This window comes from Thrips palmi, unplaced genomic scaffold, assembly GCF_012932325.1.
Source record: "Thrips palmi isolate BJ-2018 unplaced genomic scaffold, TpBJ-2018v1 HiC_scaffold_3, whole genome shotgun sequence".
NCBI classification, from domain to species: domain Eukaryota; kingdom Metazoa; phylum Arthropoda; class Insecta; order Thysanoptera; family Thripidae; genus Thrips; species Thrips palmi.
In genome coordinates this window covers 6623875-6648503 of record NW_023144630.1, presented here as the reverse complement: position 1 = coordinate 6648503, position 24629 = coordinate 6623875, and the positions used below count along the sequence as shown (strand labels likewise).

The following is a 24629-nucleotide window of genomic DNA, read 5'->3' as shown; positions in this document are numbered from 1 at the left end:
TTATGGGAAGTAGGCAGCCTTGACTCCACCTTCGGCCATCGCGTATTTACCAGTGTATGACAGGCTGGGCCCTGGCGGGGGGAAAATGCACACGGTCTCTGAGTCGAGGGGTGAATCACTAGTGTACTCATGTGTACAAATTTGCCCGTACTCAGTGTACTCACAAGTTTAAAAAGGGCCAAATTCTCTAGTTTTTCGACCGATTTAACGTTGAGTGCCGTTAAAAAAGCCTTAAAACGTATAAAATTGTGAAATTTATAAGTAAAGCAAGGTGTACTCACCCGTACTCATGTACTCATGTGTACAACAGAACGAGTGAGTGATTCACCCCTCGCTCTGAGTTTCTTTTGAACAGCTGGTGGCTCGGTGCAAAATCGTACAAAATGCTCAGGATTAACTTTCCTGTGAGTGCCGCCGCAAGTCGACTTGCAAATGCCTGTTCTCTGAAAGCTGCATACGAGAAGGACGTGTTTTAGAGACCCCTGCCTTTGGCTTGTGAGATAATTCGTTTACTGCCCGGGTGGAAGGATCTGCAGTTAAAACTATATGACAAAACAGGAGTTTTTCTGTTGTGAAATGTATTGTTTTAAGTGAAAAAAAAATTAAAAAATCAAGAAGTTAAAAGTAACTTTTAAGAGAAAAAAATTGTAGTTAAACTGTAGTCAACTGCAGTAAAACTGCAGTTTAACTATGCAAAAACTACCAGTTATTTGGAACAACTATAGTTTCTCCCTCATTTTCGTGCTAGTTAAACTGCAGTCAAACTGCAGTTCAACCTTAGTTTCGAACAACTTCAAAGCCATTTGAAATAACTAGAAAGAGAGTAGTTGGGGTTCAGTTTCCGAAAAGAGAGTAAAAATTCAAAATAGAGCCTCAGCCCTGTTTTCATTTTGCCACCTTAGGTGCTTTCACCCTTAGGTGTTAGAGAGTGGAGTCACCTCCTCTCGGAGTTGATCACTCGTAAAAAATATAGTTCGCATCGAGGACTGATGCACTTGAGAGCACAGCGATCGGTGCCTAACCAAACTACGACCCGTAGCCGTACGCGAGAGGAAAGTTGTACTCAAAGTTATTTCCCTAATATTCCACCTATCGAGGTCAATCCTTTTGTGGTAGAGTCATAGCATCTCAAATATTTGCCCTGCACAGAGTTTGATCCAAAAATATTCCTCTGATCGGCTGCAAGAACACTTTTAACTCGAAGACGTAAATGATGCGACACTAGCGCCACCTAGCGGATGATGCACTAAGTGTCCATTTTTGCGGTAGTCAATATGCTTTGCTCCAACTTCACTCAACGAAAGTGTTATTTAATACTACTAGCATGTAATATTATGTTTATTTTAAAAAGGGTATATGAAGGACTTAACAGAATTACTTTGATTTAAAATAAAAAAAAATCAAAACTCAGAATTTTTCTACATCTTTTAAACTACAAGCAATTTTAGAGTAATCCTATGTAAAGTTGTAGTCCTCTTCATGACAAACTTGCATTTTATGACCAATTTTAATTTTAAACTATCAGTATAAAAAATGTAAGCGCAAAATATTTTGGACCTTTGCGACAAGTCAGTTTACGTAAACTTGTCGCAGACTTAAGGTTACTTTGTCTCTTTAGGGAGGCTAACTTTAAAAAAGGGGAAACTTGCATAAATTTTTAAACAGCGAACAACTATACCATTTAAAGTAAAGCCAACTGTATTAGCTATAAACCATAAACGTTTGCTTTTAACCTGATACTTTTTTTAAAGGGAGACGACAAAAAATTCAACGTAAACCTCAACTGCTTTAAAAGCAATGAAGCAGCCACTGTAATTTTGAGTTCCCCTAGTGGTATGTAACTTTTACTTGATACAACTAGAAGATTGCATAAGAAGTATGGAAACGTACTAGTTTTGAGACATAACTATCAACGTTAGTATGTCGATAAGAGAATATGTTTAAAATACATACTAAGTATGGAAACATACTAGATGAGAGACAGTTTTTGAATATTTATTTTCAGCAGTCGCTTTACTTCCAGAAATGGATATTAAGTAAATTGTAACTGAAACTTAAACTGAACCTCCAACTGAACTTCAAATCAACACTAAAACTACATTGTGAACTGACAGAAAACTACAATTTCAACTGCAAAGTGAAATTGTATTTAGTCTTCAGTTTCTTTTTAAAACTAACTTTAGTTCGGGAACTGCAGTTTTGGTACTGTAGTTGAAACTACAGTTTAACTAAAGATCCTTCCACCCGGGTGTTGTGTTTTCTATTCTTTTTTTTTTCCTTTGCTTTGCGATGCAGCCTTGGCTATGCATGCATCGCATTGGACTAAATTGCCGCTTTAAAGCCTTACAGGTGTCCCTGCTGACTTGATTGGCTCCAACAATGTCTTGCTCGGCATCCGCTATGTACAGTGGGCCAGAAGACCGATGGATTCCTCGTTCGGAGAGCAGTCCGTTGGTAGGGTCACACGTTCGGTTCGAGTCCTGCTCAGCGACTCTTGAGCTCAAAACGCGTCTAGTGTTTTTTGGCCGCCTCCGACGGCCTTCTGGCCCACTGTTTGTCCCTGCGGACTTGATTGGCTCCAACAATGTCGGCGCGGCGTCCACTTAGTTTGTGGGGACCCCATCTAGACTTTGTCGGCCCAAATTAACGCGATAGTTGGCCGTCCCTTATTACTCTGCGTTTGGCTCCATTACCTTGTCATTACCTGTTTGCAAACGGCCTGCTGGTGCAATAATACTCTCGGGAAAAAAATGCTTTTTTTTAGAGTGATGGTCTTGACAAGACTAACTAGTTTTTCGGTGGCCTGGAGGGGAGGGGGGAAGCCTCAATTGGACTGAGGCAACAGGCGGTGTCTGTCCCCCGCAACACTACTTCATGACTCAATACTGCATCGGCTCATCGACTCAAATTGAAATTTGTAGATGCGTTTTACTTTAACTTTTTGAGTTTTCATGATTTAGAAAGTACCCAGCGGAATCTTGGTCGTTTGAACGTAAAATTATTACGCACGGTGCAGTTTTTGAAAGTTTGTCTTTAAAATTTACCTGCAGTACAAACCTAACTGTCTACTAAGTACACACTTAAAAATGCATGCTTGCAAGTACACACTTACAGACGCATGCTTGATCAAGTACACACTTACAAATGCCTATGCTTAGCATGGAGCTACAGCGCCAAGCATGCGTTTATGAGTGTGTACTTGCAAGCATGCAGTTGTAAGTGTGTACTAAGTAGACAGTTAGGTTTGTAGTGTGTTAGTTGAGCACGGCGTGAGCTGGACCTGAGCTCCAGGAAACAAGAAGCAGGGTGTAGTTTCCTCGAAGGCCGTCCCGGAGGCGGCGCGCCGCGGCGGAGGCGCGCACGGCTTGTGCAATCGGCTGCAATTCCCTACTGCTACTTTCCTCCCCTATCAAAAAAAGGAAAAAATAGCGAGACCGGTGGAGGCGGCCGAAACTCTAGACGCGTTTTGAGCTCCAGAGTCGCTAAATGGGACTCGAACCGAACGTGTGACCCCACCAATGGATTGCTCTCGGAACGAGCAATCCATTGGTGGGGTCACACGTTCGGTTCGAAGCCTGTTTAGCGATTCTGGACCTCAAAACGCGTCTAGAGTTTTGGCCGCCTCCACCGGTCTTCTGGCTCTGGCCCACTGTGTGGCGGGGGAAAAAATCGGTGTGGTTATGACGTCCGGGGATTCGATCCTTGGCCCTTGGCGCTCGCTGCGACCTAGACGCGGCCTTTCTCCAGCGAGCCAGCCAGCCTCCTAGACCACAGACCGTCTCGCTCTACCGCAAGATGGACCACGACCAAGGCCACTTCCATCTCTATGTACAGCGCACACTCACACATGAACTCACACACACACACACGAGCGCGCTCACATACATGGTGCGAACGTGCCGGAAGGAACCGTAATAAGCTCGTGTATCTTCTACCACTGTACTTGTAGTTCCTCAGTACGGGTCGTTTTGCGCTCTGCCAGTGCAGCACCGTGTTTCTGGAAATGTATACTTTTGCTGCCACAATGACTGCCCTCTTGCCGGCCGCCGGCGGGCACAGTGGGCCAGAAGACCGGTGAGGCGGCCAAAATTGTAGACGCGTTTTGAGCTCCAGAGTCCCTAAGCAGGACTAGCGCCTGGCGAGGTAGGCAGTGCCGGCAAGCACATAAGTGTAACGGGACGGCCTACCCCACAGGGGCCTCTTCTCATTCGTTCGTGTTAACGCAGTCAACAAGTGCAGTGCCAAATTTAAAAAAGTTCCTCAGAAAAAAAATCTTTGAAATTTCTTTAAAAATTTCATACAAAAAATTATTTGACAAAGTTGAAATTTTTGAAATAGATTCTTACAACACATTCATTCTAGAAAAACAGTATTCGTTCTTAAGGGAAAGTTCCCTAAATTAAGTTTGGAAAATATCTTTGAAAAGATTCCTTGATGTGTGCTGCTGTGCTGTGCTGCACTTCCTTTCCTTACGACGGGACGGCACGGCGGCATGCCGCGGTCGCGCCGGGGGAACGCACCGAAAGGCACCGGAACGCAGACAAGTTCAAGGGAAAGTTGCGTCGCCGCCTCGCTTTACTAAAGGTCGGCCGTGCGCTGCTGGCGCTGCTGGCGGCCGCACAGTGGGCCAGAAGACCGGTGCAGGCGGCCAAAACTCCAGACGCGTTTTGAGCTCCAGAGTCGCTAAATGGGACTCGAACCGAACGTGTGACCCCACCAATGGATTGCCCTCCGAACGAGGAATCCACTGGTGGGGTCGAACGTTCGGTTTTAACTACCAGTTGGCGACTCTGGAGCTGCGAACCTGTCCGGGATTTCGACCGCCTCCGCCGGTCTTCTGGCACACTGTGCGCTGCTGGCGCCGCGGCGGAGCGGCTAACTTGGAACGACTCGACGATGTCGAGCTGGAGAAGTGAAGCCGCTTTCTATTTGCGAGTTTTCTCGGTGTACCATGAACACTGCGTGTGACCCCACCGATGGATTCCTCGTTCGGAGAGCAATCCATTGGTGGGGTCACACGTTCGGTTCGAGTCCCACTTAGTGACTCTGGCGCCCAAAACACGTTCGAGATTTTGGCCGCCGCCACCGGTCTTCTGGTCCACTGTGGCCGAGGTGCCGGCCGATGACCAGTTTCCGTCCCGAAATTGCACGCGTTATCGGCCTTGCTGGCGCCTCGGCGTTTCACTCTCTAGTTGCGCGAGGCGCGGCGAGGCGGACTCGCCGGGCGTCGAAAAGTGGGCTAGAAGACCGGTGGAGGCGGCCAAAACTCTAGACGCCTTTTGAGCTCCAGAGTCGCTAAATGGGACTAGAATCGAACGTGTGACCCCACCAATGGATTGCTCTCTGAACGAAGAGTCCATTGGTGGGGTCACACGTTCAATTCGAGTCCTGTTTAGCGACTCTGGAGCTCAAAACGCGTCTAGAGTTTTGGCCGCCTCCACCGGTCTGCTGGCCCACTGTGCGTCGCGGGCCGCGGCAAGGAGGTCCACTAGCGGGGCTGGTCGCCCGGTCGGCGCCGCTGGCTGCCGCTGGTTCAAGGCCGGCTTGTCGCTGCAGCTTGCACCGCAGCTTGGCGGCGCATGCCTGAATCGAGGCGCGGCGGCCCAGCTCTCTCTATGCAGACTCATTCCGAGAGTCGTTTTCGTCGCTGTGCCTCTCTCGCACTCGTGGGGCGTCCCGTATGGGTGCGAGAGAGACGGACCGTCGCACTGTGGGCTAGAAGACCGGTGGAGGCGGCCGAAATGGGAGACCGTTTTTGAGCTCCAGAGTCACTAAATAGGGCTCTAACCGGACGTGTGACCCCACGGTTGGATTCCTCGTTGGGAAAGCAATCCATTGGTGGGGTCACACGTTTGCGTCGAGTCCCATTTAGCGACTCTGGAGCTCAAAGCGCGTCTAGAGTTTTGGCCGACTCCACCGGTCTTCTGGCCCACTGTGCGACGGCCGCACTGCTGACCCAGTGCCTCGGGGCAGCCCGAGAGGCAACCCCCTTCCCGCCACCGAGGCCCCGCCGAGGCCCTCGGCCCTTGGGCGTGGGGCCGCGAACGCACGAAGGGCAGAGAGTGTAGGCCCGCCGCCGTGCCGCCGTCCCCTCCTCACTCCGATTCCGCCGGCCCGGTGGTCCGGTTCTTCCGGGTCGCCCTGGCCGCGGCTAGCCGGAGCGTGCGGCTGCCCGCCGTGGCGCCGACCGGAGCCGCGACCCTGAACTTGGAGCCCCGCCCCCGCGGCCCTGCTCGCCCTGCCGCTCCAGTGTGGCGGCGGAGCCCCCGCAGTGCGGGCAGCCTGGGGCAGCCTGGCCCAGTGGGCCAGAAGACCGGTGCAGGCGGCCAAAAACCCGGACGCGTTTTGAGCTCCAGAGTCGCTAAATGGGACTCGAACCGAACGTGTGAGCCCACCAATGGATTCCTCGTTCGGAGAGCAATCCATTGGTGGGGTCACACGTTCGGTTCGCGTCCTGTTCAGCGACTTTGGAGCTCAAAACGCGTCTAGAGTTTTGGCCGCCTCCACCGGTCTTCTGGCCCACTGTGCGCCGATGAAATGCACCGCTACGTCGTCGCCACGCCCCGGCCTCTTGCAGGTCGCGGGGCGTCCCATGAGTGCGAGAGAGACGGCGCTACGGGCGGAACCAACCTACTGCCCGCGGGCTTGTCCGCTCGTGCCCCCGCGGCACCGTAAAGCCGAAAAGGTGACTCGATTATTTGGTCGTTCGCCCCGCGTTGTTGTAAACACGGTCAGACGGCCGATTTAGGACAGCGCCTCGTCGCTCTGCCTCTCTCGCACCCAGGGGGGCAGCCCTCGAGTGCGAGAGAGACTGCAGACTGGCTGGTCTGGGCCATGCCTGGGCTACCCGGGCCGGGCATCTGATTTTCCCGAACCGCGTCCCGTCCCTCTCCCCTCCCCCTTTTCCCTCTCTCTCTCTCTCTCTCTCCCCTCTTTCCCCCCTCCCCCCCTCTTTCTCTCTCCCCCTCCTCCTCTCTCTCTTCCCCCCTCTCTCTCTCTCTCTCTCTCTCTCTCTCTCTCCCCTCTCTCTTTTTCCTTTTCTCTCTCTCCTTTGGGCCGATCCTCGGTGCGAGAGAGACAGCGACGAGGCAAAATAAAGGCTTTACCCGGAGTGACGCGGCGCGGCGCTGGATCCCTCTGGATCCCGCTGCGTCCTCGTCGCGCACCGCCGACTGATTCCGAGAGTCCTTTTCGTCGCTCTGTCTCTCTCGCACCTCCAGGACTGGACGGGACGCCTCGTGAGTGCGAGTGAGACAGAGCGACGACGCCGGGCTCCGCCGTGGCACTGCACTGCATGACGTCGCGTCCTGGCGGCGACGCGGCGACGCGGGGCGTTCCCCTGGTCGCCTCACCTTGGCTTGCCTCGGCTGGAGTGCGTCAGTGCGTCACTGCAGTGTGCTTTTTTTTTTTTGGGTGTGTGGGGTTTGGGGGTGTGTGTGTGTGTGTGTGTGTGTGTGTGTGTGTGTTTGCGTACGTGTGGGCATGCATGCACTGGGCGGCGCTGCGTGTGTGTGCGTGCGTGCCCCATGTCGCCAAGCGGCCGACTGATCCCGAGAGTCGCGTATTCGTCGCTCTGTCTCCCTCGCACCCATACGGGACGCCCCATGAGCGCGAGGGAGACAGAGCGACGAAAACGACTCCCAGTCTTCAGGCAAGCAGCCAGTGTAATTGCCCCGTCCATTCCCGCGGGGTGCTTTCAGTGTGGCGGTGCGCTCGGCGCGCGACAGTGGACTTGCCAAAAGACCGGTGGAGGCGGCCAAAACTCTAGACACGTTTTGAGCTCCAGAGTCGCCGAATGGGACTCGGACCGAACGTGTGACCCCACCAATGGATTGCTCTCCGAACGAGGAATCCATTGGTGGGGTCACACGTTCGGTTCGAGTCCCAGTTAGCGACTCTGGATGGAGCTCAAAACACAATTAAAGATTTTGCCGCCTCCACCGGTCTTCTGGCCCATTGTGCTCGGCAAGGTGCTCGGTGCGGGACACGACACCGCTAAACAAATGACGAAGGAAATGCGCCACGCGTCGCGTCCAATGACGTCATGACGCGATGCGGCGCCCGGTCTGACGTCACTCCACGTCACCGCTCACCGGAGCGTGTCTTGAGCGGTTTCCCATGCGTCGCGCTGCAGGCTGGTTCCGGAGGCTCGCTCCGTCTCTGTCGCACTCCCGGGACGTCCCGCGTGCGTGCGAGAGAGACAGAGCGACGGGATCGCGCCCCGCGCAGCCCCCGCCCACGCGAAGGAGGCGGTCGCGAGCGACGCGCGGAGCCACCACGTGGCCCTATCGGGAAGGGGCACGCGCGCTTCGCCCCTCTCTCTCTCTCTCTCTCTCTCTCTCTCTCTCTCCCCTCTCTCCTCTCCTCTCCTCTCTCCTCTCTCTCTCTCTCTCTCTCTGCTCCTTCTCTCCTACGCAGAGAGAAGAGCAGAGAGAGAGAGAGAGAGAGAGAGAGAGAGAGAGAGAGAGAGAGAGAGAGAGAGAGCGTCGAAGAGCTGCTTGGAATCAGTGCACTGCTCGACGTGTCGCGATGCGCGGTGGGCCGTGCTGGGGGTTGCGCGAGTTAGCGAAATCGAAACCGTCCGACCGCCTGGGGCCCGGGGCGAATTGCATCCGACTTCCTCCACAAAGAAAAGAAAAAGACAACTTCGTTTAAAAGAGAATCTCCGTAAAATTGTGGAACAGTCTCTGCCTGTCTCTGCGTCGCTTTGCGTGTTGCCTACGCTTCGCTGGAGTCCGTCGTTTTCGTCGCTATGTCTCTCTCGCACCCATAGGGAAGGCCCCATGAGTGCGAGAGAGACAGCAACAACGAAAACCACTCTCGGAATCGGTCTGCTGGGAGGGGAAGGGGAGGAAGGGTCCCTTTGCGACGCCTTGATTGTCGCCACTGCAAACAAAGAAGGAAACGAAGCAAACACAATGTCTCGCCGCCTGGAGGGCACTGCTAAAAACGTGTGGCTCAACTCTCAACGCACAGTGGGCCAGAAGAGAGGTGGAGGCGGCCAGACTCTCTGACGGGTTTTGAGCTCCTGAGTCGCTAAATGGGACTCGAAGTGAACGTGTGACCCCCACTAATGGATTGCTCTCCGAACGGGAAATCCATTGGTGGGGTCGCACGTTTGGTCACATATTTAGTGACTGGAGCCCAAAATGCCTCCAGAGTTTTGTCCGCCTCCACCGGTCTTCTGTTCCACATTGCTACGCCACTGTCAACAACATTGTGGCCGTGAGTTGGGTTTGGCCTAGACCCTCGCTGGAAGACCCAACGAGGGAAGACCCAATTCACAGCGACTGGTGCCTGGAGAACTTCGCTCGTCTGAAAACCGCGGTCCACCGCCACCGCGGGCGTTTCTCCCCTGCACCAGCAGCCGATACCCAAAAGATACCCAAAAGCCAAAATGGTGTTTCGCTGCAGTCGTGCAGCCGTGGGCGGAATTTGCCGCGAGTGGAAAAGCCCACGCGCTCCACCGCGGCCACACCCAGCCGAAAAAAAAAACTAGGCAAAAACAAAGACGAGGATGCTGAACTGCATTCACCTGCCGAGTTGGGTGGAAGGGAAAACCAACCGGGGAGGGGGAATTGTGTGACTTGTGATTTTCACGAACCTCACCTTCAATCTCAGCGATCAAACATCTAACAGAGTCGCACTTGACATGCACTCGGCAGTGTGCTTGTCAGTGCCTTAGGGAAGGGACACGCGTCTCATGTCTTGCTGTCTGAATGTCTGCCGTGCATCGTAATTTCCCTTGCATTTCTGAAAGTAATTTCCATTTTTAATCTTCTGTTGCAGACCCTGATGAACATGGCGTACTGCTGCCTCATCCTGCTTGGCAAGCTCATCCAACGAGTTGTCTTTGGCCAGCTTCGAGTCTCTGAGCAGCAACATGTCAAGGATAAATTTTGGAACTTTGTGTTCTACAAATTTATCTTTGTCTTTGGAGTCATTAATGTGCAGTACCTGGATGAAGTTGTGCTCTGGGTTGCTTGGTTCTCAGTTCTGGGCTTTTTGCATTTACTTGCACAGTTATGCAAAGATCGTTTTGAATATGTAAGTACAGTAGCTTGCTCTTCCAGATGTACTTTTATATTAGTTTTCAACTTCTTTATTATATCTTGTTTATTACGTTACAGCTGTCTTTCTCCCCAACAACCCCTGGCTGGAGTCATGCAAGGCTTGTTGGGCTCTTGTTTGCGATTCTGCTTTTGTCGGGATTTATGTTCCTCATTTGCATAGCCGTTGGTTTCTTTGATGGAGTGAACACGTTTGCATTTATGGCTGCTGAGGTATGATGGATTGATCCTAAGTGTTGGTGAAGTAGCCTTTTGAATGTTGAGTAATGTCCATTATCTTTAACTCCGCGTTTTCTATTTTGCAGTGCGTCCTTTTAACAGTACGGACTCTTCATGTAATTCTGCGATACATCCTGCATTTGTATGATATGCGAGGGAGTGATGGAGGAAATGGAGGAGGTCACGAAGGCCTGGCCCGTGTGGTGACTTGGGAGAAAAGAGGTCCAGTTGCATACTACGCCGAGTTTGTTTTAGAACTGGCAGCGTTGGTTGTAGACCTCCTTCATCACCTTCATATGTTATTGTGGTCTAACATATTCCTCTCTATGGCCTCCCTTGTAATATGCATGCAATTACGATTCTTAACTCATGAGATTCAACGCCGTTTCAAGAAACACCGTAATTACCTCTGGGTCCTGAATCACCTAGAACAGAAGTAAGCATAACACTACTTCTTCCTTCCCTACAAGCTTCATCACAGCTCCTCTGTTAAACTTTCATATTAATGAAAAAATTCTTATTTCTTGTCAGCTATCCAATGGCCTCAGCTGAGGAGTTGGCCCAAAACTCCGATAACTGTGCCATATGTTGGGAGAAAATGGAAACGGCAAGGAAACTCCCATGTGCTCATCTATTCCACAAGTATGTGATTAATTAGCTGCTTTGTGGTACATCTTTCCATGTTTACTGGAGATTATTATCACTGCCTTTTATGTTTCAGTTCTTGCTTGCAATCATGGCTGGAGCAGGATACTTCTTGCCCAACTTGTCGTCTTGCACTTTCCATGCAGAGTCCCATAACTCGTGACCATAATCATTTGGATCACACTCTTCTAGCAGTGGATGGGGGCGCAGATGGCGTTCAGGCCACCAGGAGGCCTCCTGCCAACCATTTCTTCCACTTTGACGGTACATATCTGAGAAATATTCTGTAACATTTCTTTGTTGCTGTATCAAACAAGCAGTTTATTATCTTTTGTTTCAGGTTCGCGGTACGTTTCCTGGCTGCCCAGTTTTTCTGTCGAGGTGACTCACACACAGCTCCTTAGGGCAGACCAAGGACCCCCTGTTCAAACGTCACAATTGGATGCAATGGCTCGGCAGGTAAGTTAATAAGTTCAAAATAAATGTTGATTTTTGTTGTGGACAAAACTGTGGCAAATTTTAAGTATCCTCTGTTTTTTTTTCTTCATTTTTCCAGGTTCAGCAGCTGTTTCCTCACATGCCAATGCCGGTCATAATGGATGACTTACGACTCACGCGCTCTGTTGAAATAACAATTGAAAATATTTTGGATGGGCGTTTGGTCGCCCCTCCTGGTCGAAGGTTTCGCGAAGAGATCCCAGGTCCCACTCTGGTGACCACTGTTCCCCCTCAGCTCCAATTGACCCCACCTAGCCATACAACACCACCTGATTCAAGCGAGGACAGTGTGGACAGCACTTCTCAGGACAGGTAGGCGTTGGGACAAGGTTTTACATGTGATGGCCGGTTCTAGAGCATTTCACCAGTATTTAAAAGCCTCCTTCTCTTGGTTCTGTTTGTAGCACTGTTAAAGAAGAAGTGCCATCGAATCTTGGTGGTCGTTTCTCAAAGTCACCCACGGAACGAGAGAGAATTCTACACCTACGCAAGGAACAGCTGGTGCAGGCTGCCCGCCGTCGCTACCTGGACAGACAGTCCTCTCAGCCTTCCTTGGAAACGGCTGCTGTTGCAGATCCAGTACCAGATGAGGTTCTTTTACAAAACATTTGAAAAATTGGCAAAGTGGGAATGTTAGTGATACTCATGTTTTTTAGACAAAGATTGGTGAAGCTCCGTGTTTTGACTAAGGATGCATTGTTTATTATGACAACTTTTAAGCCTTTATCGTTTGTTAGACAATGTAAATTAATTGAAGTACTGTAATTGCAACGTTAGCAGGGCTGCTGCAACCGCTGACAGAATAATTGTGTGCAAAGCACTTTTCTTTAAACTCAAATTGTAAATCAAACTTGTGATAAATCAATTGTGTTACAGTGGTTTTGTTTTGAGCTAAAAAACTTAGGAACACATGATGGAATAGTTGTCTGATTTTGTGCTGAAAACTGCGACAACTTCTTTCCCTTTCCCCCCCTTGACATGCTTGATGGTTTGTCATAATTTTGAAGCAAAATTATGTATATGTTTTATAGGCATTCTTTGATACAAGTTTCAGAGGTGTGGTGTCTTGGTCTCTTTATTGGTTGAATTCATTGATTGCTTGTATTGAACATGACAGTTCAGAACTGATGTAAAGTAGAATAATATACTTTTTTTTGTGCCTTATCATAATTTTCCTTTCTTTTTTTTTTCGTACATTGTCATTCTTTGTAGTTTTATGTTATTTAGAACTTATATGCTGTTCAAAGAAATTGTGATTGAAATTGAGAATACTTAACTAGACTAGTAGGTGTAAGTAAATTGTTTGGGGAAACTTTATGAGCAACATAGTGATTATGATGACTGTTATGGTCAAGTTGTGATTGGCTACTTAAAAGTCGAAATGTATTTTAGTTTTTACATAGGCCTGTTTGCTTTGTAAAATCCTTTGTATTTTTTTTTTCACCTTTTTTTTGCCCTTTTCCTGGTTTTTCACCTTTTACCCCCTTTAAGATTAAATAGCAGGTTAACTGAAAGGTTCTTGGTAGCTGTTTCATTCATGCCATATGTAGAGGAGCCCAGTTTTCCTGAAGCTTATTGGTTGTACCTTCTGACGAACGGTTTCTGTCTTGAAAAGAATTTGTGAAGTACTTTATTTATTTTATGTTTCTGAATGGAAAAATGATCTCCTCTGCCATAAAAAGCTGGTGGCTTGTTAGCTTGCTTCAGGTGAGAAGTCTGGAGGTTTAGGTGCCCTGTGATAATATTGTTACAAGGTTGTAGTAAATACTCGCCTTTGGCTTGCTGAGGGTGTTGGTTTTTGCCACCCAGCCCCCCAGCATACCCAGGGTCAGTTTTATTAAATTTTTGTGTTATGGCAAGCGAAAGGTCAGAACTCATTTCTGGTCAGAGTAGATTGACAGAGCCATAAAATGCAAGTCCATTTATGGTATGTGTTATGTCTCACTGTAATTGATAATGAATTTTTAGTGCACTGAACTTGTACTTAAAGCATGTCTTCAGAGAGACTTTGGGAAAAGAAACTACTTGCATCTTGTATTTTTCTAAGACAAGAGGAGCAGTTGTATGTCAAGGTGTGTTGCTTGTTTGGGTGGCCATGATTGAGAGAGTATGTCAAGAGTGATAGTCGATTGCCAAAAATAATGTAATTGCACTTTTCCGCCTTATATTTAAAGTTTCATCTTCTTTGCAACTTGCCCTGTGTGCCAAGAATGTTGTTTCTCTACCTTTCTGGCACTGGTTAGATAAACGAGGAATGTGCCTGATACACCATCTATCTCATCTCAAATAAAAGTTATTTCTCCATGCGCTTTTAAAACTCTCCAGGCCATTGGTATTGGCTTGTTTGATTGGTGCAATTGAAGAATTGTATGACTACCTCATACAAGAGGCCAAGTTTTCTTTCAAGAAAATTGGAATAGGTACTGATTAGCAACATTGGCAGATTTCCATGATGCTGATTTTATTGATACAGTTTGTTCCCAAAACTAGACCAGCTTGGCTAAGTGATGAAATGAGGCTGATTTTGCAATGTCTTGATGGAGATGAGAAGGAGACACTGTATTATTCTGCACACCTAGGAGTGGATTTTGCAATGTCTTGATGGAGATGAGAAGGAGACACTGTATTATTCTGCACACCTAGGAGTGTATTTTGAAATGTAAATTTTACATCCTGAAAGTTACATTGAATACCTATATCAGATGAAAAATAGATTGGTTAGCAAACATAGAAAGAAGGTGATTTTAAGAATAACTGTTTGTGTGAATGATTGTGATATTTAATTTGCGTTGTATAATGCCAAAATGTGTAATGTATTGAAAGTACTGATATCGCATAATATGCCTCTGGTAAATTCTAGATTTACCTTATACATAAACAATCCTTGCATGTCGGTGTGTATGTAATAATTATCAATTTAGATACTATGCATAGTTAATACCATAGTCAACCAAGTGTCAGTCTCTGAATGATATGATATTACAAAGTCATTATAGAGCAACGAGTTTGTGTTAATTTAATTTGTATTTAAAAAGACTTTGATTGTAAAGTGTACATGCCTGAAATTCTGCTACACTGTTTAACCAGTGCTCTTCTTTTCACATAAATGAGTGCTATGAATACCACTTATAGAAAGTATACTTGGTATCTCAAGAATAATTTATTTTACGCAAAATAAAAAGAATGAAACAATCTTATGTTGGAATGATTGAATCCTCTTTTGAAACTTGATATGGATCAAATATAACATATATAAGCTTACAACTTATGCAAAAAAAATACGGTGACACTCCTAATGAAATTGTGAACATGCACACTCACATATTCTCTTCGTGACTCCAAATCTTTTGAGGGTGCCTCATAGCTGTGAGAGAACATCAGACAGCAGGGAAGACCTTCATGGCTTCCTTTGCCCAATTTTAGAATTTGGACGAATTTGGAATCATCTCTCATGCATAATCCAAACGATCCTAACAGCCCAAGCTCATTAGCCACACATAACTCAAAAATTCGTGACAGCGGTGGGATTCGAACCCACGCCCTTTCGGACTGGTGCCTAAAACCAGCGCCTTAGACCACTCGGCCACGCTGCCGATGATGGAGGGGGTGGGGGGAAAAGCGATCTGCTACGAGTCAGCGGTTTGGGAAGGTTTCATTGCCACTCGTTGCATTAATTTTGCATCGCAGAAAAAGACAAAAAACTAAAAAACACACTGTCTATGCTAAACTGTGCAACATGGAAACTCTTTTGAATTACTAAACGCGTCATATTTCATGTGCTATGAGATGGAATGATAAGATAAACCGTGTCATTTATTGAGTAGAGTTTGCCAGCCTGCTGTGCCGGTCAGCCGGGCGCTTTGGCGGCAAAACTTGAATAAACAGCTCTATTCGTGCCGATGTCTCAGAAGATACTTTTTGTACTATTCTGTAGTTATCATAGAACAATTACCATCTAGACGCTCTTTCTCTCTTACTGATAGCTCAGAAGGCGTACAAATATCATAGTACCCAAGGTATTTCATATATAACATAGTTTTGGCAGCACTACTCTACTACTCACACGATTTCTCGTCTGTCTGGTTTTGGTAGCCTCCACTTCTAGTTGGTTTTTTCTTCCAGATTTTATTGAACGAATATTCATTATTTGGACGCGTTTGATTCGGTAGTGAAATCTCTTATTGAAGTTTTTAATCGTCAAGTTAACATGTGCAAATGTTAATTGTGTTGTTTTTTTCCGCGGAAGCAATCAATTTTTGGAGCGCTTATTTGCCTTGCCGTGGAATCGTCGGGTTGGTTGGAGGCATGCGCACAGCTTGAGTTTGAGTTTACAGTGCCAGGCGATCCGACAGCTGCTGCCCATTTCAACAAATTTGCGGCAAATTTTTAGTACTGCATGTAAATGTGAGTATCATAGCTAAAGTACCTGGCTCCGACCATTTTAAATTTATGAAGTTACCCTTTCGTGTGCTGATTCCACCAGCGACGAGTGCTTAACCGTTATGGCCTATCTTCCTCTTGATGATTACTTGGCAACCTTCAACAAAAGTGTGTCCCCATAATACTTTAGAGGTAAACGGAGCTCAGAATCTTGAGTTTCGTATTTTCGCCCTTCATTTAGTTTCTGTATCATCTATCTTTCTATCACAGCAGCTAATTACAATTACCTTTGTTGAAGAACACTAACCATCAGTAGCCTTAATCTCTCATTATTTATTTTTAAGGCTGCGGTTTTGGTTTTGACTGAACTCTATCTTGAAAGTGCGCCTATTTTACGATTCTATTCTGTATTATTTCCCTACTTTTTTGTGCATTATGTACCATCTGTTCCTAACCTGCATTAAGCACCCTGACCTCAAAGTTCCTGTATTGGTCTGATTAAAAGCCCCATTCCTTTGCTGTTATGAGGGGAAAAGGATTTATTTAAGCCATGGCTTCAAATCAGTGCCCCTTTGCTTTGTGGGCCATAAAAATCATTACAGTACCTGCAAATGCTTTTTTTTTTTTTTTTTCAGGCGAGTCGAGCTTTGGTGGAACGTGATTGAGCTGTCTATTAGGCGAGGCAAGCTACACAGTTTGGATGGGGGACAAACATGATGATCTGGACTACCCAAGAAGTGAGAGATCATCGAGGCGTCAGCAAGCGCTGGCCGAGCAGAACTTGCTACGCATACAACAGCAGCAAGCTCAACAGTTACAGCAGCAACAACAACGACGGCAGTATACATCTCAAGCAGCAAAGAAACCGCGCAAAGAAGATGATAGCACCACTTCCGAGCTGAGAGTAAGTTGAAATGTTCACATCAGATATTTCAATAAAGGCTTAGTTAAATCTGCCTCAAAGAAGATTAGCCCAGCTGGTCTATCCCATTTATGAACTTAAGGCTTCTCTTTAGGGTTTTTATGAGCAAATTTTTTATGAGAGCTCAATAAAACTCTGATGTGAAGTATTTTGCCCTTCTGTAAGCAATTCAATAAATTTACTTCCTTAATACACTATTGGTAGTGGTACTGTACACATATTAGCTCATATCTTTATAAAAATATAGTGCACACAGACTTCTCTATTCCTAATCCCCATATGCACGGCAACCAAGTCATTTTTTCATTTTAAAATGTTGGAAGCATTAATTTACATTTTGGATACACAGTTTCTATGGGTTCATTTTTCACAGGGCAATAATAATTTACAATTAAGGCAGTGCTGCATGACAATGAACAACAACACTCTTTAATAACATGTCATCAAAATATATTTTTTTAACAAAAGGTAAACAAACAAACAACTCAGGAAATAACAAAAATAAATTCCTGATTCAATGCACGCCCTTTACAAGAATGGGTTAAAAATTTACCTTACGTTACAGAAACATTAGGGTAAGAAGCTTGCATAAAATTTCTATTTTTATGACAATTTTTAAAAATCTTGCGGAATATTTCTTTTAAAATTGAAGGAATTTTCCGGTTTATGAGAAAGAGGGGGGGGGCGTGGTTTTTCGAGTTTGCCCCCATCCCTTCACCCTTGGGTCCTTACTTCACCCCACTGGATCCGCACCTGACTATGGCCATCTGTGGAGTTGTGAAATGCCTTGCACTATCCTTTCCACATTCTGATACTTTTAACCATCGGCTCCATTTTTCCGGGAATAACAGTACTGGGCATTTTATTTTGATGTCCACCCAGATCGGTCAACCCAAGCAAAATTCTAATCGTTCCACCGGATGTTGTCCGGTGTGTAGTAGCAGTTGGTCAACCTGTTTCGAACCCCTTCCCGGTTCGCAGAATTTGAGTAGAAGGAATGAAACTAATGGTTTTGAAAAATTAGTCTTTGTGGTTATGAGCTGTGATGAGTCGCAAAAGACAACTGGGCCAGAATGTGGCCGATCTAGGTGACTTGAGGGTACGTTGTAGTAGGTTCCGGTCGCGCTCGTATTTTAAGTTGCGGGACGCTCCCTTGAGACTAGTGTAGTGGTCTCACAGCTGAGCGCGGCTTCCGTGATTTTTGAGGTTATGTGGTCACCAGTGTGCCTTATGTAAAGTTATCACCGCGGATTTAGACGGTTTTCTTCTTCTGTTTCGTGGGTCGGCTGTTTTTGATATCCACTACAATTTGTTGTTTTCATTTATTTTCCCACCCTTTTTTGGGTTTTGATCACCTGAAATGTGTGTTGTCCACAACTCATTGTTTACAATAATTTGCACTGATTTAGACCTGGTTTGATGTTGTTTATATTTCCTTTTTCTGTATCAGCACTTGTGCATTATTTCATTAATCTTGCAGAGCTTTGAACCTCATTCCATTGATGATGTGTTTCTGAGTTTGCATTGGTCTTATGGCATTGCGGTAACAAACATTGTTTGTCTTTTGTCTCCAGAATATGCTGATGAGCTTCAGGGTGTCTGAACTGCAGATGCTCTTAGGTTATGCTGGTCGAAACAAGTCTGGTCGAAAAACTGAACTGCAGGCGAGAGCGTTAGATCTCCTTCGTCTTGGTTCTGAGCCCGTGTACATGAAAATTCGGGAACTCTTCAAAACCATTCAGTAAGTACCTCAACATGTCCACTCATTTAATATTTATCGATTCATGTGATGTCTTGCCTTCATACCTGCTTCACTTCTGTAATACACCATGCCCTTTTTCAGAGAGTCTATGGGAGAAGGTGATCCTGCTACCATGTATCGACAATCAGGCATTCCGGATCAGGGGCGTTTGTCGAGCCACAGTGCCATGCAGCATGCAACGTCGACGCATGGGCACCCTGGACACCCAGGGCATCCCGCGCATGCCCACTCCGCCCACGTGCAGCACTCGACTGCACACATGGCTGGCATGTACGGCTCAGGGGTGTACGGATCGCAGGCCTTGCAGCAACAGCACCAGCAGCAGGCACAAGTATGTATCCTCTTCAACTATTTTTGGTCAATGGTTTCAATGCATCAAAGGGAATGACCCCACCTAGAATCTGTTTTTAAACAGTAAAATTGACCTTGTTTTCCCTCCCTTTGTTTGTGAGTGGACAGATAATACTTATGAGGAGCTGGTGAGTTCCATTGTGTTTCCCAGTTGTGCATTTTCTATTAACTATGCTTTAACTAACCAAAATGTTTTTGGTTGTATGGATAGAGCCTGAACTTTTGATTTCCGCGAGCCATTGTTGGCTGAGATGCGTCTCTTTTAGACTTTTAGTGCAGAAGCAGTTAAGGCCTCTTTTCTCTCATGCTGTGATTATCCAATGGTTTTCTTTCTCTCATGCTGTGATTGCCCAATGGTTTTTTTTCTCTCATGCTGTGATTGTTCAATGGTTTTTCTCATCTTCCACTCTAGTTGACAATGAAGTCAATTACCCAGGTTGATAAACTTCGTGTGCAGTGGTTTATTCAACAATATTTGAACAAGCTTGCCTTCAATGATGTAATTGGATTCTCTGAAATATGCCGGAAGTTTCCTCATTGTCATTTGTTTTCTTTACATTGCAGGCCAATCGAATGTACTCTCAAATGTATAATCAGTCGAGTCGCTCACTTCAGCCGCAGCCTCCTGTCAATGCTGTGCACAAGTTGCCTCACAAGATGCCTGGTGCCCCTATTGCCCCTAGTATTTCTGCCAGTGTGCCTGGTTCCTACCCTATTCACCCTGATGTTAGATTGAAAAAGTTACCATTTTATGAAATGATGGGAGAGTTGCTGAAACCTTCAACTCTGAGTAAGTGTCCTCTGACAGCTTTACGTATCAAATACCCCCATCTTCTTTTTCTAACTGTTTTGGTTTTGGTTCAGTGCCACAAGGAAATACCCGAGCTCAGGAAACAAACTTTGTTTTTCATTTGACGCCTTTCCAAGCTACTGAAATTGCCATGTCTAAAGATGTAGGACCCAATTCCAAAAATGAGTTCCTTGTCCAGGTGAGTCCGCATCCTTGGGAATTTGTTCTTCTTACTATTCTTTGCCTGAACTTCTTGATTTTTTCTTGTTTCAGGCTCAGATGAGGTTTTGTTTGTTGGAAACTTCATGTGATCAGGATGATTGCTTTCCTCCTAGTATCTTAGTAAAAGTTAATGGAAAACAATGCAGTCTTCCTGTAAGCTTTCAAACTCATTATTGTACTTTTTAAAAGGTTTTCTTATTTATAAGAATTTGTGGTATATGTTTCAATCTTCCTTTTTCAGAATCCTATTCCTACCAATCGGCCTGGGGTGGAACCTAAACGCCCACCAAGGCCTGTGAACATATCACCTTTAGTAAAACTTAGTCCCACTGTAGCCAACCACATTACGGTCCAATGGGCAGCAGACTACAGTCGGCAATATGTTATAGCTGTACATCTTGTTAAGAAATTATCATCTACTGAACTGCTGCAGAAGATGAAGTCCAAAGGAGTGCGACACTCAGACTTCACACGAGGATTAAGTAAGCATTGACCTGCAACTTAACATATCATTCACATTCCTATAATACTTTAACTTCCAAACTAATCTTTGTTTTTTCTTTTTCTTTTTCACAGTTAAGGAAAAGCTGAATGATGCTGATGCTGAAATTGCTACAACATCGTTGAGAGTTTCACTAATGTGCCCTTTGGGTAAGATGCGCATGACAACTCCATGCAGAGCATCAACATGCATCCATCTTCAGTGCTTCGATGCTTCACTTTATCTTTTAATGAATGAACGGAAACCTACCTGGGTTTGTCCTGTTTGTGATAGAGAATGCCTCTATGATAATTTGGTTATTGATGGGTGAGTTTTGTGCCTGTCTCTTCTTATTATAGTTCTTCTTTCTTGTTTTTCAGTTTTGCAATTTATTTTCTTTGAATTTTCAGATACTTTCAAGAGGTTATTCAAAGTGGTAAACTCCCCGGTGACAGTCATGAAATCCAATTGCACCCAGATGGTTCTTGGACCACTCTTGTCACTGTTAAGAAGGAAAAGAAAGTAGCACCTGTAAGTATTTTTTTTTTTTTTAATATTGTGTACATTGGCTAATTGATGTCCCCTCCACATTATTAATTTAAATTTTGCTCATTTCAGGTCGAAAATAAAAATGAAACTGTAGAAATAATTGATGACTTAGGTAAGTGATTTTCATTTAATGTGAGTTATCTCTAGATTATTTATTATCCTTACACACAATTTTGATCTACATTTGTAACTTGTGTTCCCAGAAATTATTGATGATGAGGCTAAACCAGCTGTGAAAGAATCATCGGCATCTTCATCAACACCCAAGAAAGCTGTTGTGGTTGATTTGACTCTGAGTGACTCGGACGACGATTCTCCAGCAGTTTCAGCTCATCCAACTCAGTCTTCTAGTACTGCATCAGTGATCAAGAACCCATCTGAACCTGCACCTCAAATGTCATCAACACCATCTCGTCTCTATGCAGGTCAGAAAATTAACAGCTTTGTTCTTCCTGATGAAGTAACCATATTGTCGCCTTCTGTTACTATAACTCCTGTTTAGCTTAAATTATTATTCATGTAATTACTTTTTCGTATTTGTTTGCATGGTAGCCAAGCTGCCTCTGGCCTTACAGTGCTTAACTAGTATTTGTATATTTGTCGTTTGGGCTTCAATGAAATACCTGAGCTCTCATAGTTTCTTGTTCTTGCCAGTACTACTGATTGTAGTGCTGAAATGAGCAGTTGGTTTGTAATAGCAGTTTGTATCTGTGATTTAATAAAAAAGAAATTAAATAAGGAGATCTTGTTTAGAAAATGATTTGCTAAGTAAGAATAGACATCTCTCTTGTGGCTTTTAATGTTTGATACTGTGCTGATTCTCATTACCTTCCGCTTTCAACTATTTTTATATTTTTTGACAATCTTAGTAGTAGCTTAAATTAATTTTCTTATCGTACTTTTGTCAAACCTAACTAATAAAATTTATTTTACTGCACCCCTTTTTCTTCCTTTCATTTTCTAAGAACTCCTTTTATGTTGCACACATCTGCATCCCCTTATGGCTTTATTCTGCATTTGCACCCATTAGTGTAGGTTTCTTGGATTATCTTCTAGCCTTATCCATTCTGCAATACAAATGCTTCAGATTTAATTGCAGTTTACTCTGAGATAAAATTTTTGTCTGTTTTTTGCTGTTTGCCATAAAATTTGGAAAAGAAAAAGTGACTCTGAGCTGGGTTTGGAGTTTTAAATACGTAACATTACACTTCCTGGCTGCTTTCTACAATGTTTTAAAAGAATTAAAATTTTGTTTCATTGTTAAGACTAGACCATCATCATTAGAAAATAAATGTCAACAAAATCTGAAAGCAAGAAGAGAAATCAAGATCCAAATGCCACTGTTTCTGTTGTTGCAGAAGCTGTTAGTGGAAGCAATTCTGGGGTGTCCAGCTCTGGCTACAATTTGACGATAACTCTGGATGATAGTCCGCCTCCACCTGCAAGGCCGACCCCTTCTGTCACTCCAACCATGTCAACCTCATCGGGTTTGTCTTCGCTGGCTTCGTCCATGCCGTCGCTGGGTCCATCCGCAGTGCCTTCGCCGCACGCGCTGCCTCCAGTGTACACACCATCCATGTCCTACATGCCTTACTTGGAGTCTGATACTACTAACTCTCAGGCGTCTTCCGCCTACCCTTATAGTTACTGAGGGTTAGAATCCCATATCGTCCCTTCAGACGATCCCCAGGACAGCCGCCGTGTGCCAAAGCTAAGAATCAAGCTGACACGTGTAAGGAATCCTGAGGAACGGAATGACACGTCAGAGACGCACTAAATGTCACAAACCACATGAAGCCAGGATGTAGAGAAATTTACTCTAGAGAATGCTGCTACTAAATTAAGAAAGGTAGTAAGACATTGTTACCATTGTTTACTGCTTTGCTCATCGCCACTGATCTGCACATCACCTCCATTCCTTGTGGTGCTGTATTTGTCAAAGAGGTGATAAAGAACCAACAAATGGTGTCTCTGCTGTTCTGACTTGTTATGTGTTGAAGGGACAATATGGGAGCGATCCGGTTTTTACTTTTAGGTAATTTATTTTTCTACACTCATTACCCCTTGTCTTTGTAGGCCACAAACCAAAGACTCAGGGAGAACCTCAGTGAAGAATTGTGATAGGCAGATATTGAGATTGTGTTTTGAGCTTATTAGTTCATATTCCTCTCAAAACTCAATAATACCTGGAATAACTTTTGAATAATAGAATTGGTTGTTATTTGGTTCTGCTCTCATTTGTTTCAGCTCGATAAATATTACTGATTGTGAACTAAGAGGTATTGCTCACACGCTTTAATATCAAACCCTATTCCCCAACCCTTTGAATTTTCTTCGTACCCTCTGTGCTGTTTCAAATAGAGCAGACTTGACTTATACAAATAAGCAGATCTATTTTTTCTGAAGTATTGATTTGTGTAGTATTATTGTAGCGCCTTGCCCTTGCATAATGTCTTGCCCTTTCATTTATTTGTTAGGAAGAAAAATGGACTTAAGTTGGAATTTTACTCGTCTCAATAATTGCTCTTCAAATTCAAACTTAGCTTCTTTCTTATTCTTAAGTTCTGATGATGTATTAATCTCAAGCCCTTGCTTCTTATTTTGTTTAGTTTTGTCTTGTTTTCAAAAATTGTTATTACTCTTTTTAATTTGTATTTGTGTGGTGGAGTTACTGTTATCTTACTTTAAGAAACCTTATTTACTGAAAGATCTTATCATTGTCATAAATAGGATGTACAATGAACAAACAGTATTCCAGTTGAACTTTAGGGGAAGTGCTAGTTCTCAATTGAAAAAAAAAATCAAAGGCTAAGGACATTCCTATCATGGGTTGTTCCAATCACCTTGCTCTAATACATCATACTCTGCTACAACATATTGTTTTGAGCAGATTATGAGTGTATGGATAGTGTGACAATTTGTTGCTACGTTTTATATTCTAAATTATGAGTTTTTTGTTCTATATACTCGATATTGACTGATGATCATCGCGCCTGATCTCTTTACTGATATCGATTTCAAGAAGTTATTGACATTTGCCGGAGCATTGTGACAAATCGTGTACAATAACATTTCATTGAAAGTTCATTACCTACACCGGTCAGTTCTTGCATGGTTATTTTGTGTGTACTATCTTCTCTATTTCTAAAGTCTATATTTTATTTTCAGTGTAAATGTGTAAATACTCAAAGAAGGAAAATTATTTGAAATATGTGATTGTGATGGTACAAGTGACGCAAACACAAATTTTATGACTTATTTTGTTCTATACAGCATAATAAATGTGAATGGTAGACATGAGTTGATGAGTAGTTTACTTGATTTGATTCAAAACTCCGCACCACCTCATAGATGCTGATCACTCAGCTCTAGCATAATTAAGCTATTTTGTCCATGTAAAGTGTGTCCTAGATCTCTAATTGGCTCATTTGAAAAGGCGACGTGAGCGCGCCCTGGTGGCGGTTCCAGGCAACTCCACCTGGGTCGAAAAACATCCTGAATTATCGAATCAAAAGCATTAAATGCATCAAATTAGGCCAAATATTAATTTCGATTCACTGAAGAGTTAAGAAAGTCGCAGACAATAACATGACAAGCCTTAGTTGGCTGAAACTGAACCCCGAGAATCGAAGCACTAACGCACCCACTTTTCCACGCAAGAGGGGAAGGGGGAGGGAACGGGTGTCACCGGCAGCGAATCATAACAACAGAACAAAAGATTGCAGTTGGAGGTTAAAAAG

At 44.8% G+C, this 24629-nt stretch overlaps 2 protein-coding genes and 1 non-coding gene across 9 annotated transcripts in view; 2 read left to right on the top strand and 1 right to left on the bottom strand.

Annotated features, from left to right (window-relative positions):
• Window positions 1–14626, top strand: part of LOC117648095 (E3 ubiquitin-protein ligase AMFR-like) — a 32505-nt gene extending 17879 nt beyond the window's left edge. The window contains exons 2-9 of the mRNA XM_034390305.1: window positions 9790–10047; window positions 10131–10283; window positions 10376–10725; window positions 10821–10931; window positions 11011–11198; window positions 11275–11393; window positions 11491–11744; window positions 11837–14626. Of these exons, the coding sequence (XP_034246196.1) occupies window positions 9790–10047; window positions 10131–10283; window positions 10376–10725; window positions 10821–10931; window positions 11011–11198; window positions 11275–11393; window positions 11491–11744; window positions 11837–12044 (1641 nt within the window). The 3' untranslated portion in view covers window positions 12045–14626. The remainder of the gene's footprint in view (window positions 1–9789; window positions 10048–10130; window positions 10284–10375; window positions 10726–10820; window positions 10932–11010; window positions 11199–11274; window positions 11394–11490; window positions 11745–11836) is intronic.
• A 319-nt stretch (window positions 14627–14945) lies between these two features.
• Window positions 14946–15025, bottom strand: Trnal-uag. Its single transcript has one exon. It is a non-coding gene; the product is annotated as a tRNA-Leu (tRNA).
• A 455-nt stretch (window positions 15026–15480) lies between these two features.
• LOC117648098 (E3 SUMO-protein ligase PIAS3) lies at window positions 15481–23677 on the top strand. 7 transcript variants are annotated; one of them, XM_034390309.1, is made up of 14 exons: window positions 15481–15597; window positions 15679–15836; window positions 16448–16716; window positions 18309–18475; window positions 18578–18827; window positions 19412–19637; window positions 19712–19836; window positions 19911–20012; window positions 20101–20341; window positions 20436–20667; window positions 20751–20871; window positions 20959–21001; window positions 21093–21314; window positions 22248–23677. In XM_034390309.1, the coding sequence occupies exons 3-14, from the start codon at window positions 16513–16515 to the stop codon at window positions 22538–22540; spliced, it is 2226 nt and encodes a 741-aa protein (XP_034246200.1). In that variant the 5' UTR covers window positions 15481–15597; window positions 15679–15836; window positions 16448–16512; the 3' UTR covers window positions 22541–23677. The 7 variants fall into 7 exon arrangements, with proteins under 7 accessions (XP_034246200.1, XP_034246206.1, XP_034246201.1 ...); XM_034390310.1 differs by having other exon boundaries at window positions 15572–15587; XM_034390315.1 differs by lacking the exon at window positions 22248–23677 and having other exon boundaries at window positions 21093–21826.
• Window positions 23678–24629: the final 952 nt, after the last annotated feature.